The following is a 14,304-nucleotide window of genomic DNA, read 5'->3' as shown; positions in this document are numbered from 1 at the left end:
AGGGGCTCGGCCGGCCGCCAGCGATGAGCCTTCGGCCCAGGTGCGTCGGTCCCCGCTCCCCCACCGGAGGGGCACCCCACGCTGAGCTTCGCCGTGCAGAGGGACGAGTGATTGGGTGGGCACCGCCTCTCGCACGCGACCCGAGCGTCGAGCCGCGTTCACTTGGAGAAAATAAACCGTCCTTCCCTTCACCGCCGTGACTGAGCTGGCAGCTCATAGAATGGAAAATGAATGCCTCCACTGGGGAGGGAGAGACAGAGAGAGAGAGAAAGAGTGTGTATGAGAGAGAGAGAGAGAGAGAGCCAGCCCACCATCAATATTTAATCTTTACAATGTAGGCTTTCTCCCTGGGCTTTCACGAGCCCAGGTCTTTCTGGGTACACACAAGCCGTGTACAAGCATGCTGCCTGCAGGGCTGGCGCGTTATGGCGTCAAGCGTTTCGTAGGGGTCACTTTCGGATTAGCTAGAAGGTAATCATCTCAGACCCTGTCCCTGCCCTACCGTCAGAGAGTACGAATTAAGCGCTTCCCGAGTTGCAGAGCACCGTACGGAGCGCTGGGAGAGAATGCGCAGGTGGGAGTTAGACGCGGTCCCTGCCCCGCGGAGGGCTCACGTTCCGCAGTGGAACGGAAGGGCGGGGATCTTACGCCCATTTTGCAGAGGAGGAAACCGAGAGGCCCGAGAGGCTACGGAAAGCGGCTTGCCCGGGGTCACCCAGGCAGCCATTGGTCTCATCGATCCCAGTCCCGAGCTCTCTCCCCAGGGGCCGAGCTGCCCTCCTAACGTGGGCTACTCCGGCTAGAAAAGACCCAGGCGAGTGGCCGGAGAAAAAGATCGCGTCCAGTCGGGGTCGGGCCCCGGGGTGGGAGGCACGGGGGCGGGCCTTGGGGGCGAGGAGGGGGCAGCCACGTCCGGGACCGTGAGCTCGTGGCTGGGCCGTGGACCCGAGAGCGCTCACGTGGTCCCTGGCCGGTCCAGGGGAGGGTAGCCGCGACTCGGAACAGCCGCCTCTGCTCCTCCTGCCTCAGGCGAATGAGTGGTCCCCGCTCGTTAATTAACCCGCCTACGGCAACCTCTGGGCCCGTGGCCCGCAGCGGGGGACCCTCGGCGGGCGGTCGGGGGAGTCTGTGCTTCGGAGCCGCTGAAGGGAAAGTGTCAGGAGGCAGCACGGGAGGCGGTCCCCGAAGTCCTTCGGAGCCCGCCCTTCTCCCCGCTCCCTCGTGCAGACCCACAGAGGGGAGGCCAAGATGGCGGAAGCGGGGAAGCAGCAGGGGACTCTCACCCCTGAAAGCACCCGCCTCCCCCGCGAGACCGGAGGCCGCCGGAGGGCAGGGAACGTGTCTCGGGCTCATGCCGTACCTTAGCAAGCGCTTGGTAGAGCGTCCCGGGCCCGGCGGAGGCGCGGTGAGTGCCGTCCCCGCTCCTGGCAGGCCGTGGATCGGTCGGGCGGCGGGGAATCCCGGGCCTGTAGGTGCGAGCTGCCGAAAGCGGGTCGTGCCAATAGGCGGGAGTGCGGGTGGGGTCAGCGGGACTCGGGGGCGGGAGCTGGACCGCGTCTCCTTGGCGCCCACCGACACCCCGAACTGCCCGTCCCGATTTTGCACGTCCCAGGCTGTTGGCTTCGATGACGAGTTCCGGCCCACTTGGGCTTACTGAGGGCAGGGAACGGGTGCTCTTCTTTTATTTTCTTAAAGCGGTATTTGTTAAGAGCGTACCGTGTGCCAGGCACCGTACTAGGTGTTGGAGTAGACACAGGGTAATCGGGATGGTTACTGCCCATGTCCCCCATGGGACTTCCGGTCTTAATCCCCATTTCCCCGATGAGGGAACCTAGGTCCAGAGAAGCGAAGCGACCCTCCTGATTCCCAGGCCCGGGCTCTATCCAAGAGTTGAGGGCTCCCAGAGGGCACTCAACGGCGGGCAAACGGGAGGTTCGGGGGAACCCGCCGGCCCGGGGCCTTTCAGACCGGGGCTCCCTCACGCCCCTCCGCCCTCCTAGTCCTTGGGTGGGGGACGCTACGGTGAGCTGGGGGAGGAAGGGCAGCTGGGAGCCGGAATGTGTCTCGTTTATCGTCCTCTTGTCCTCTCCTGAGCACTTAGTAGGGTGCTCGGCACACAGTAAGCACCCAAATATGACTGACCGGCCTGTACTCTCCGCTTCCCCATCTCTGCCCCGGAAACCGGGGGCCTCTCAGCCCCCATCCCCATCTGCCAGGAGACCGCTTCTAGCTCGTGTGCGCGCGCGCGCGCGCTCGTGTAAGCGTTCCCACCCGTGTCGTGGTGAGATCCTGTCATCAGCCACCACGATGCCCACAGTGACGGGGGTGGCGGCAGCGGAGGGGCGGGGGCCGGGGCCCGTGGGACGTTTGATCCCAGCCGAGAGCGCATCGAGGCCCGGCCCGCCGCCCCCACCCGCTCTCCCTGCCCCCGGACCCACCGCCGGGAACGCTTTCTTCTCACCGTTGGTCGCTCCCTCCTCCCTCCTTCGCCCTCGCCTCCGCTTCTCCCGACCCCTTTCCCGACCCCAGGCGTGGGAAGGCAGGCCGGGGCTGGTCCCCGAGGCTGCGGAGATGCGGCGCTCGGGGGCACGTGCAAGAACAAGATGGCGAAGGGCCTTACCGCCTTACCGTCGTCCCCCCGCACCTCCGGCCTGTCCCCGGGGGGCCGCGCCCCACCCCTGGGGCCCCCCGAGCCCGGGCACCGCTACCGAGCCGCGACGTCGGGAGGCAGGAGGGAGGCTGGGCCGGGCTAGGCCGAGCCGGGCCCTGGTGATTAAAAAAAAAAAAAAAAACCCAGAGAAAAGGCAACTGGGCGGACGTCCCCGTACCGGTGCCGAACGGGGGCAGACTGACTGAAAAGTGGACACCCTCCCGGGCCACCATCCTCCTGGTCCACGCGGCCAGATGGTGAGGGGCAGCCCAGTGGGGTCAAGGTGGAAGCGCCCTGCCCTGCCCTGCCTGGGGCACAGTGGGCTGGCACTGGGGATTTCCTACGGTGCCCAGGGGATGCCCCATCTGGGGCCCGGGCCCTCTCGAGTCTGAGAAGTGAAAGTACCCGCGGGCCTCAGATTGGTTTGGATGAGATTGGGAGAGAGACCCCTCGTCCTTCGCGAGGGGAGAGACACCCAAAGAGAAGCCCACAGAGGCGGGACCCGGCAGCCGGGCGACAACCCGACCCCCGACTGGGAAGGCAGGTGGCCCCCTCGGGGTGGTGGTCCGTGGGCCCGGGCGCTTGAGCCCAGCCCATCTGCTCTGGCCTTGGGGTAGAGGGGACGAGGTGGCGGAGTCGGGGCCGGGACTCCCGGCCCCCGCAACCTCCTGCTTCTCCCCCAGACCGGGAAAGGTTGCACCCGCTCAACAGTCGCGTGTGGCCGAGGGTCCCCCGTGGCCTTGAGGGAAGAACCCGGCCCGGGCGTCAGAGGACCTGGGTTCTAATCTCAGCTGCGCCACTTGGCCGCTGCGGGACCTTGAGCAAGTCACTCCACTTCTGTGGGCCTCAGTTTACCTCCTCTGTAAAATGGGGATGAAGACCTTCAGCCCCAAGTGGGACATGGACCGTGTCCAACCTAATTAGCTTGTATCCTAACGCTTAGTACAGTGCCTGGCACATAGTAAGCGCTTAACAGATACCATTACCAGCGGAGCACTGCTGCATCCGAGGGCCGGCGAGCGTTGAGCGGAGGGTGCCCGGCGAGGTCAGGCTCCTCCCAGGGCAGACGGAGACCCCCAGCTCACTCCTCGGAGACCCCCGACTCACTCCTCTCCGGTGAGTCAGTCAGTTGTATTTATCGAGTGCTCACTGAGTACAGAGCCCTGTACTGAGCGCTCGGGAGAGCACTGGCCAGAGGAGCAAGCATGGTTTAGTAGAAAGAGCATGGGCCTGGGAGTCAGAAGCTTGTGAGTTCGAATCCCAGCTCTGCCACCTGTCTGCTGTGTGACCTCGGGCAAGTCACTTCACTTTTCTGGGCCTCAGTGACCTCATCTGTAAAACGAGGGATTGAGAGCGTGAGCCCCACGTGGGACAGGGACCGTGTCCAACTTGGTGGGCTTTTATCCACCCCAGTGCTTAGTACAGTCCCTGGCGCACAGTAAGCACTCAACAAATACCGTCGTCATTATTATTATTATTACGTGTCGTAATGAAACAGAGCCATTCTCTGCCCACAGCGAGCTTCCAGTCCAGAGGGGGAGGAAATTCGGGCCCCAGGGGCGACGGCTCGGCCTGCGCGCCCCTGCCGGGGTCGGGGACTGGATCCCCGCCACCCGTCCGGGGCTCCCCGACCAATCTCTTCCTGCGGAGGAGCCCCCCACCCGCACCGGCTCAGGGAGATCCTGGGGGCTTTCGACCCGGGGGGGGGGGGGTCCCACCCTCACCACACCCCCTCGCCCCAGGTAGATTCTCAGAGGGACTGACGTGGAGAGGGGAGGGGCCCCCGTGTGGGGGCGTGTACGCAGACGTGAGTATGCGGTGTGTGGGTGGGGGGGTGTACGCGTGTGCGCCGGGGAGATGTCAGGGAGATAAGGCCCAGGGCTGGAGCCTGCACAGGAAACCTCCAACGAGAGAGAGAGCGACGCACACAGCTGTCAAACCCCGAGTGGAGGAGGAGTTGAACTGCTCCCACTAACCACAGGGGACCGGGGGGCCTGGGAGGGGAGGGGGCGGCACCGGCTCTTCCCTTCCGCCCCGATCCGCTTCCCCTCGGCACCGAGAGGGAGGGCGGGGTCTCCGCCCCCGCCCACCCGGTCGCGTTGAGGGGTGGGAGGTGGAGGACGAGGTCGGGGATGCCCGGGGAGGCGGGGGGGTAGCCGGAAAGGCCCCCGGGGGTCTCCCTCCTCTTAGGCTTGGCCGGAGGGACGGGGGTCCCGTGGTGGTCAGCGCCCGCGTGGAGGCCCCCGGTTGAATGCGGGGGATGGCGTTGGTGGCGCTAGCCCAGGGCCGCCGTTGGCGATCGCCCCCGGTCCGCTTCCCCCACCTCCCACCGGGAAGAGGACGAGAAAGAGGCAGTTGCGTCTGTGTGGGAGCGAGCGGGAGCGGAGGTCTTCCCTTCCCTTGGGGGGCCGTGCCGGCCGGAAGGAGCGGAGGGCTTGGGGGGGGGCTTGGACTGAACCCCTGGGCCGAGGAGGTCAGCCGCGGGCTAGTGGAAGGGGAGGCACCAGCAGGCGTCACCTCGAACCTGGGGCGCTCGCCCGTCTTGAGAGGTGTCTGGCACGGACCGAGCCCACACCACTCCGGGGCGGACGAGATGGCTCCGGCCTCTCCGAAGCCGTGTAGATGGCGTTTCCGTGTTCTCCTCACGGGGCCTCCCGTGGCCCAGGGCAGCGGGATCCCTTCCAGTGGGTTGTCGGGCTCCAGCCCTCCCACGGGTCCGGCCTTAGGCCCCGGGACCAGGGGCAGATCCCACGTTGACGGACCGGAGCCCTACGAGCCGGGCGGTGCCGCTCTGGGCGGCTCCCCCGCCCCCTTCTCTTCTTCCTCCCCCTCACCTCCCGGCTGGTCCCGGCCCCCACTTCTCCCCACTTTCTGTCCAGGGAGAGGCCGAGGCCAAGGGTGGCCCCCGCCTGGGCGACCCCGGGAGCCCCCGGCCTGCTAGTGGCAACCAGAGGGGGCAGGTGCCCGCCACAGCGGCCGCCAAGGGGAGCCCAGCTGGTGCAGAAACACTCCTCCCCGGGGCAGGGCCGGCAGAAGTTTTCTGCCTCTTTGGCCTCTGGGCTGCACCCTGGGCTCCCCAGGGAGGCAAGGCCCGCCGAGGGTCTCTTCCCGCCCGCTCCTCAGGCCGAACCTCAGCCGCTGGACTTTTCTTTCGTAGCCTGAGGGATTCAGGTTAGAGGAGAGGAAGAATTTGGAGCCGGGCAGCGGTCAGGGTTGGAAGGCTGCAGGATCTCCCCTCCGGCGGGGGGGTGTCCCAGAGCCCGTCGAACCCGATGCACCATTGGAAGGTGGTGGGTGCCGGGGATGGAACCCGGCGAGGCTGGTGGTCCGGGCCTGGCACTGCGCTCGAAGGGGTCAGCTAGTCTGGGCCGGGGCAGGGGCAGGGTGGTCCCGCGAACGCCTCCTCCCTTCCTCCCTTTCTTCCTCCTCTTGGCTTGTCCCAGCTTAGCGGTTCACACTCCCACTGGGACTGTTGATTGTACCCTGCCAACGCTCGGGGGGCTGGGCTGGGAGCCGGGTGCCCGGCGTGACCGTATGGCCTTGCTGCCCACACTCTGGAAGTCGGGGGTGGTGGCCAACAGGATGTGGGTGGGATCACGTGATGCCACTCGTGGGTGAAGGGGGCTCGGCGTCCCCGGGGTGACCGTGTCCGTCTCTCTGCCTTTCTCTCCGTGGCCTCTGCCCCCGCGCCCTCCCAGGAGCCCAGAGCTTGGGCCTGACGGACCCGCGGCTGTGCTACATGCTGGATGGGATCCTCTTCCTCTACGGAGTCATCATCACCGCCCTCTTCCTAAAGGCCAAGGTCGGCGGGGCCCCGGGGTCGGCGGTGGTGGGGAGAAGGCGGGACTAGGGCTCAGAGGCCTGAAGCAGGAGGGGAGGACGGACGGCACGTCAACGGGGGAGAAGGGGAGAAAGCCTCCGCTAGACCTAGAGGTTGGGGGGGGGGGTCCCGAAAGGGATATTTAAGCGCTTACTCTGTGCTTAGCACTTATTCAACCACTGGGGAAGGCACAGCCCAGATTGGACAAAGGTCCTTGTTCCACACAGGGTTTGGGGAAGTGGTTTTTTGGTATTTGCTAAGCGCTTAATGTGTATCAAACGCTCTAAGTGCTGGGATAGGTAAAAGTCAATTAAGTTGAACACAGTCCCTGTCCCCCGTGGAGCTCACAGTCTAAGTAGGAGGGAGAACAGGTATTGAATCTCCATTTTACAGTTGAGGAAACTGAGGCACTGAAAAGTCAAGTGACTCGCCCCCGCCCCGGTCCTACAGCAAGCAGTCGGCTGACCTGGTATTAGAACACAGGTCTGACTCCAAACCCTGGGCTCTTTCCACTAAGCCTCGCTGCTTCTCAGGGTTCACGGACCGCAAGCTCATTATGGGCAGGGTTCGCATTTAGCAACTCTTACTCCATTTTACTTGCCGAAGTGCGTAGCGCAGTCCTCGTCATTCGGTAAGTACTCACTGATCGATTGACAAGTAGGAGGGAGAACACGGATTTTATTCCCATTTCCCAGACGGTAAAATGGAGGCACGGAGAAGCCACTTGCCTGAGGCGGGGAAGGGGAAGCCGCTGGAGAGCAGGAAAGGGGGAGTCCGGTTGCAGGGGGACCGTGCGGCGGGGCCCGGTCCAGCAAACGGCGGGCTCCGTTTGGCCCCCGTCCTTCGGGGCTCCCCCTCTGAGGGCCCGCCCCCTCGGGGCTGGCCGCCCGGGGCGGTTTTGTGGGGGCGACTGGTTCGGCCCCCGACACGGTCTTCCGACTTTTCCAGTTTGGCAGGAGCGCCGGGGTCCCCTCCCAACAGGGCCACAACCAGATCTATAACGTAAGTACCCGGCAGGGGAGCGGAGGGGGCTGGGACTCAAAGGGGATGCCGCTCCGCCACCCGGACCGATCCCCGAGGACCCCCGAAGCGGGCCCCGGTCCGCCCGAGGGCCCTTCCCGTGGGAAACGGCTCTAGAGCGAGGCCCACGGCTCGCCCCGCTCGTCCTCCCCCTCGGCCGCCTCCGGCACAGGGAGGAAGCGCTCGGAGCCGCGGCGGAGAGGGGTGCGGGTGGCGGGCGGGCACCGGTTCCCGGAGGGGGTTCTGAATGCCGGCGTTCAGGCGGCCCACCTCCGCCCCTACCCCGGGCCCGCCCCACCCCGTCCTACCCCGCCCCCTGACCCCGGCCTTGCGGTTCCAGGAACTCGCCCCGAACCGTCGAGACGAGTACGACATTCTGGACAAGAGACGGGGCCGAGACCCGGAGATGGGGGGGAAACAGGTAGCCGTGGCCTCCGCCGGGCGGGCGGGCAAGAAGCCGGGACCCTCCCCTGGCCGGGGGAGGCCGGGCTCTCGGTTGGCGGAGCGGGGAGGGCTCGGTGATCGGGGCACACGTTGCCCGCGACCGAAGGAGGGAGGGAGCCCCCACTGGCCCAGGAGAGGGTGTCGAGGTGCGTGTGGATGCCCGCCGGTCCGGACCGCCCCCCCGTCCGTGGGGAGCGGTCTGGAAGGATGCCCCTCTGACTCTTCTCTCTCCCGCCCCCACAGAGGAGGAAGAACCCCGAAGCCGTGTACAATGTGAGTAGGGGGAGGTCGGGGCTGGGGGTGGTCCCCGGGGCCACCCCAACGTTACGCCACGACCGGGGGGCCGAGGGGTCTCCCTCCGCCGGCTCCTCCTCCCTCGCCGGGCGGGCTCAGCCGTAGATCGCTCCATTCCCAGGCCATCGCCCTCCCTCCCCGCGAGGCCGGACGGAGTCCCCCGCTGGCAGCAGCCGGCCGGCCCCGGCCCGGGAGGGAGGACGGCGGGCCGAGGGGAGGCTCTGTGGGACCGGTTCCCGTGCTCGCTGACCCTCTGCCCCTCCTCCTCTCCACCCCCTCAGGCCCTGCAGAAGGACAAGATGGCAGAAGCGTACAGCGAGATCGGGGTGAAAGGGGAGGTAAGGCCTTGGAGCGGACGGGACCGGCGTCCCCCCGCACCGCCGCCGCAGGGTCACTGGCACCCGACAGTCCGTCAGGGGTAGCCATTGAGTGTTCACCGTGTGCGGGGCGCCGTACCGGGCACTTGGGAGAGGACGAGGTTAAACGGAGTCGGTAGACGGGGCCCCCGGTCACGAGGAGCTCACGGTCTAGGCGGGGACGGAGACGCTGAACTAGATTACGAGAGATTACAGGTGGGAGAAGGGAGAGCGTAAAGATATATAAATAAGCGCCGGGAGGCCGAGGAGGGCGGTGAAGATCGGGTGCTTACAGGGGACGGATCCAGGTCCTCGGGCAAAAGAGAAAGGAGGGCGGGAAAGGGTTGTGAGTCGGGACAGGCCTCCTGGAGGAGACGGGATGGGCCGAAGACTCTGAGTAGTCCCGTTTCCGCTCCTCCGATTCTGCCGTCGACCTCCCTGTAGAGCGCTTACGGTCTAGAGGGGGAGACGGACATCAGTAGGAATAATATCTCTAACTTAAAGGGAGGTACAGAAGTGGCGTGGGGGTGGGAGAGGGGCGAACGTCCAACGTCCGGAGGCATCTGAGGCGAACAGAGGCCGCGGAGGGAGAGCGGGCCGTGTTGGAAAGCAGCGGGGAAGGAGCCACGGGGAAGTCAGCGGTTGAAGGTGGCGGTCGGGGAGGGAAGACGAGACGGAGGGCGAGGGTCGGAGGCGACGGGAGAGTCTTCACTCACCCCTCCCTCGGCCCCACGGCACTCGGGTACACAGCCGTGATCTATTCACGGTCGCGGGCGGGGAGTCCGTCTGCCGACTCCGTCGTACTGTACTCTCCCCAGCGCTCGACGAATGCCATCGATTGAGAGGCAGAGAGGGAGACTGAAGGGAGACGGGGCCGGAGAAGGCAGCGTCGTTAGGGGCAAGAGGTCGGGAGATGGGGGGGGGGGTTTGAGGATGGAGTTAAAAGTCAGAATAGCGGGATGACCACCCCCCGGCCCCGGCCCTTACCTCCGGCAGTCTCCGAGGCTCCGGGCGGACGGCTCGGGGGGGCCAGCGGTGAACGGCCACCCGCCGGAGGCTGCCCCCTCATCTCCGTGGCGCTGCCACCCTTTATCGAGGCAGGACTCCGGGCCCGGGACGGCGACGCTGATCTCTCCGCCCCTCTCTCTCTCTCTCTCAGAACCAACGGAGACGAGGCAAAGGCGGCAACGACGTTCTGTACCAGGTAAGGCCTCTGCCCCCGAGCCCGGCCGGGGGAGCGGCCTTGGGATTGGGGCCGGGGGGGGGGGGACTTGCCGGCGGTCGGTCTCTCCCCGAAGCCACGAGAGGACCGTGGAGACACGAGACCGGCAGGCGACGGTGGCGGGCCGCCGGGCCGGAAAGCGTCCCCCCGCCAACCGCCCCCCTCCCCTTGTCCCTCGCAGGGTCTGAGCACGGCCACCAAGGACACCTACGACGCCCTCCACATGCAGCCCCTCCCGCCTCGCTAACGGGCAGCTCCTACCCCCGCCGCCGGCCAGACCGCCCCGGAGAGGAGCGGCGCCCGGCCGGGGCGCCCCGCTCCCCTCCTCCGGCCTCTCCGCGGCGGTGGGGGCCCGGACCGGGGCGGCAGAGCCCGTCCTCTTCTCCCGCCACAGGTAGCTTCTTCCTGCTTGGATGCTCCCGGGGGGGCCCGGCTCCTGACCCTCTCCACCTCCCCCCCCCGCGCCCCTTCCCCCCTCCCCGGGGCCGGGGCCTCTCCCCTCACCGGTCGTCGGCCCGGGGCGAGACGGGGACCACGGCGATGCGGCGGCCGGCAGCCCGCCCGCCCCCGCCTCCTGTTATTTATACCGTCGGCCGGCCGCAAATGGGTTTCGTTCCACCCGCTTTTAATAAAAGACAGTTGTACTTTAAAAAAAAAGCGACAGCCGTCCGGGTCCTCTATCCTCCCCTCACCCGGGAGCGTGGCCGTGGGTCGGCCGCCCTCCTGGGTGGGCGTCTTCCCGGCCCCGCGGGTGCTCCCGGGGCCGGGCGTGACGGGTCCGCCCTCGGCCCGGCCGCTCCCTGGAATTGGGCCTCTCTGTGCCGGGGGGATAGTGCCCCGCCGCTGGCCCACTGGGCGACTTTGAGACATCATAGTAATTTTGGCAGTCGTTAAACGCTTACTCTGTGCTAAACACGGGGGTAGATACCAGATAGCCAGGTCCCACGTGGGGCTCGCAGTCCAATTCGGAGGGAGGCCAGGGACCGAATCCCCATTTTTTACAGACGAGGGAACCGGGGCACAGAGAAATAGAGTGACTCGTCCTAGGCCCTGCGGCAGGCCCGACCCGCAGGCCCCCGCTCTTCCCGCGAGGCCACGCCGCTCCTCGGGAAAAGAAGCCGGGAAGTCCTTCCCCCCGGAGCGAGCCGGCTCTCAAAACGGCCGCCCCGGGAAGGCTCGCACCGGGGAAACCCCTGGCACAGACCCCAAGGGGCTTGTCGGGGCTGCGGCTCACCCCGCCCCTCGTGGGACAGGGCCCGGGCCCGATCCCATCAGATCTACCTTCGATCCGGTGTTCGGCGCCTCGGCGACACCCGACGAACAGCCCGATCGGTATCCTCCGGTCTTCACCCGTTGAAGGGTCCCGACTGCGGCAGGCTCTTCTTCTTCCCGCGGGGGCTCGTGCGGCCCCGTCCTCCCGCCGGCCGGAAACCGGGGCGGTGCGGCGAGGGACCCGGGGATAAAGCGGGTCGGGGGCGGGACCGCGGGGCCGAGGGACCCAGAAGGCTCTTCTCACGGCCCTCGGCCCACGCGCGCCGGCCCACGGTCCCCGCCCCCTACGGGCAGCGGTAGACTCACCGCTCCGGGGCCTCTTCTCCTCCCTTCCGTCCTCCACTCCGTCCCCCTCGGGCCCAGCGGGTGTCCCTCCGGCGGGCGGGCGGGCGGGGCTGCCGCTCGGGACCCTGGATCGGGGAGAAAGCGGTGGACGCGCATCCGGGGGACTTGCCCCAGGGGACCGAACCCCGCTCGGTCCGCCCGGAGAGCCGCGGACGCCACGCCGGACTCGGGAGTGAGGACGGAGCTCCCCCAGCTCCCCCCGGGCTCTCGGAGGGAGGCCCGGAGGCTCCGGCTTCCGGGCACCGATCCTCGCCCTCTCTCACCGCGGCCGAGGGCCGGAGGGAGACGGGCGCGGAGGAGGGCGGCCTCGGGGTCGCCGGCCCCGGACAGAATCGCGTCCCGCAGAGAAGCACTCGTGAGGAGGGAGAGGGGAGGGACCGGGGAGGACGGAGACCCCCCCCCCCCCGGGGGTCCGGGACCGGGAAGGGGATCGTCTCGGGGGGCGGGGAGGGGACGGCACGGGCCGGGAAGAGATCCCGGCCGCGGAGAAGGGGTCCGACGGCCGCCTGCCGGGAAGCGGGCCGACTCACCGCTCCAGGGCGCCTCCGTCCTCTCCGGACCCTCCGCGGCTGCCGGCCGGCCCGGCCCCCCGCCCGCCCGGCCGGGAGCTCCCTCGAGGACCGAGCGCGCCGTCGTCCCGGGGAGGGCGTCGGATGCCCGAATCCACGCTCCGGTCCCTCCCGGGTTTCGGTCGATCAGACGGATCGATCCGTGACCGAGCGCCCGGGAGTGGGGCCGCGGAGTTAGCGGACGGTATCCCGGGCTCCGACGGGGCGCGGGGGCACCGGACTGAGCGCTTGGGACAAAAGCGACAGAGTTAGCAGACGCGGTCCCCGCCCTCGAGGAGCCTCCGGTCCGCTGTGGTCACGGCACCTCACCGAGCCCTTGGGAGAGGACGGGAGGCCCGCGGGCCACGACCTCCGCCCCCGAGGAGCTCAGGGTCTAGCGGAGGAGACGTCGTTCTCCCCGGCGCATCCCTCCTCCGGGCCGGCCCCGGGGCCGCCGGAATACAGCCGCCCGGGGACCCACCCACCGGGCCAGCTGGGCCCGGACCCCTCGCTCCTCCCGCTCTCGCGGCCCCGGGTGAGGAAATGCCACGGGACTCCGACGATGTTAAAACACTTGGAAAATGGTTTAATGATGTTTACAACAGAAATGGACTGTACAGTTACAGTAAGTTTAATATATATAAAAAAATTACAGCAGACAAATGCATCTACACAAAATCTACCATTTTGTCCTGATTCACTGTCATCTTACACAACCTCCCCAAGCCCCGTAGCTCCCCCCCCCCCGCGCGCCCCCGGCAGCCAGGGGGAGGGGGGTGGGGAGCGGAGGGGTCGGGGGGGGGGGGGGGGAGAAAATAAAGGTCACTTTTAAAGAGACAGCACCGCTTCTGCGCCCCCACCCCCAACCTCCGGGGAGACACCCCCATCCGTCCCGCCGCCGGTGTCCAAAATCCGGGCTCTCGGACCGTCCGGGGACCCCGCCGGCTGGGACCGTTCGACCCTGGAAGAGCCGAGAATTGAAATCTCTCCCCCCGGGGACGGGGACGATCTGCGGGACGCGGGGGCCGGGAACGGTCCGTCTCCCCGGCCGGGATGGGAGCCCGGACTCGCTCGCCCGCCGGAGCGGACGGCGTTAAAAATCAGCGGGGCGGCGGGGGTGGGGGGAGGGAAGTTGGAAAGAGTAGGTCCTTTTAAAACTCTCTCCCTCCGGGGGACCCGGGGCCAGAGGCGCCCAAGAAACCGGGTGGCGGCGGTTCCCCGGCGGCGAGCGGGTCTTCTTCTAAAAGCCCCGTGGCTGTCTCTTTAAAATTGGAAAAAAAAAAAAAAAGGAGAAGAAGAAGAAGAAACCAAAACAATCCTCGCTGGGGAACAGCACTCGGTGAAAACGCGATCCAGATCGACTGGTGGAAACCTGTTTCTGAATAGTATGTACATTTAGAACTTTTTCATTTTTCTTATGAACACCTAGGCAGTGAAAACCGTGAGGTCAATACATACGGAGACACACCCAAAACATACAAAAATACTATTATTTCAAACTACTGAGAATAGGACAGTTCAGTTATTTCCATGCTATGACTTTAAGAGCATCACACTGAAACAAACGAGGATTTAAACGACGATTTTTCTTTTTAATATCCCAGAAATATACCAAAATATACATCTAAGCTTTGGAATTACTGAGGTTAGACTAATGCGAGTGCTGGGTAATCGTATTTAATACACAAGTCTAAGGTTCTGCAGGAAAGAAATCATCTTTGGTATCTGCATCAGGCTAATATTATTAACATTTGGATTCTGCTTTGGGATTGAGCTTGTATGAACCTAGAACCCCCTCCCGCCCCCCGTCCCGCCCCCCCGTCCCGCTCGCCGCCCCCCGTCCCGCCCCAACTGAGATTAAAAAGATCCTTGTAAAAAGTTCCTTCATTTGCCATCCCCCTTCCCTCCCCCCCCAGCCCGCCCACCAAGTTAAAAAGTCACAGGCATCTACCTAGCACAAAAGTTGAGAAGTACGGATGCATAGTCGCACAGTGGTGCTGCGAAAAAAGGCCCAAACAAACCCCGAGAACAGAGGGAGATGAAAAGCTTTGATCGTTCTTCAGCGATTTCGCACAAACAGGTTGCAGTCGAGAAGAAAAGGGACGAGAAGAAGAAGAGGAGGAGGAGGAGGAAACGAGAAAGCTCCGAAGGGCACCTCGGCCTGTAGTGATCGTCACCCGACCCCCCTCCCCGAGGGTGACAGCAGCCAACGGAGCAACGGGGCCCACACCGTCCCGCTGTCCCGGGCGGCTCCATCCGTCGGCGGCGACCCGCCGGCCCGTCCTGGCGGACGCTCGCCCGCCCCGGGGGACGGCGGCGGGGAGGGCTGGTCG

The 14,304-nt window shown here is 66.1% G+C and overlaps 1 protein-coding gene across 3 annotated transcripts in view; it reads left to right on the top strand.

Annotated features, from left to right (window-relative positions):
• CD247 (CD247 molecule) overlaps nt 1–10,463 on the top strand; it is a 48,738-nt gene extending 38,275 nt beyond the window's left edge. For all 3 annotated transcript variants that reach the window (XM_029080898.2, XM_029080897.2, XM_029080899.2), the window contains 7 exons: nt 6,349–6,452; nt 7,419–7,472; nt 7,831–7,911; nt 8,178–8,207; nt 8,510–8,566; nt 9,744–9,788; nt 9,988–10,463. In XM_029080898.2, the coding sequence (XP_028936731.1) occupies nt 6,349–6,452; nt 7,419–7,472; nt 7,831–7,911; nt 8,178–8,207; nt 8,510–8,566; nt 9,744–9,788; nt 9,988–10,053 (437 nt within the window). In that variant the 3' untranslated portion in view covers nt 10,054–10,463. The remainder of the gene's footprint in view (nt 1–6,348; nt 6,453–7,418; nt 7,473–7,830; nt 7,912–8,177; nt 8,208–8,509; nt 8,567–9,743; nt 9,789–9,987) is intronic.
• Nucleotides 10,464–14,304: the final 3,841 nt, after the last annotated feature.

Source organism: Ornithorhynchus anatinus, chromosome 16, assembly GCF_004115215.2.
Source record: "Ornithorhynchus anatinus isolate Pmale09 chromosome 16, mOrnAna1.pri.v4, whole genome shotgun sequence".
Lineage (NCBI taxonomy): Eukaryota > Metazoa > Chordata > Mammalia > Monotremata > Ornithorhynchidae > Ornithorhynchus > Ornithorhynchus anatinus.
The sequence above is the reverse complement of the archived record's forward strand: the minus strand, read 5'-3'. Positions and strand labels throughout refer to the sequence as shown.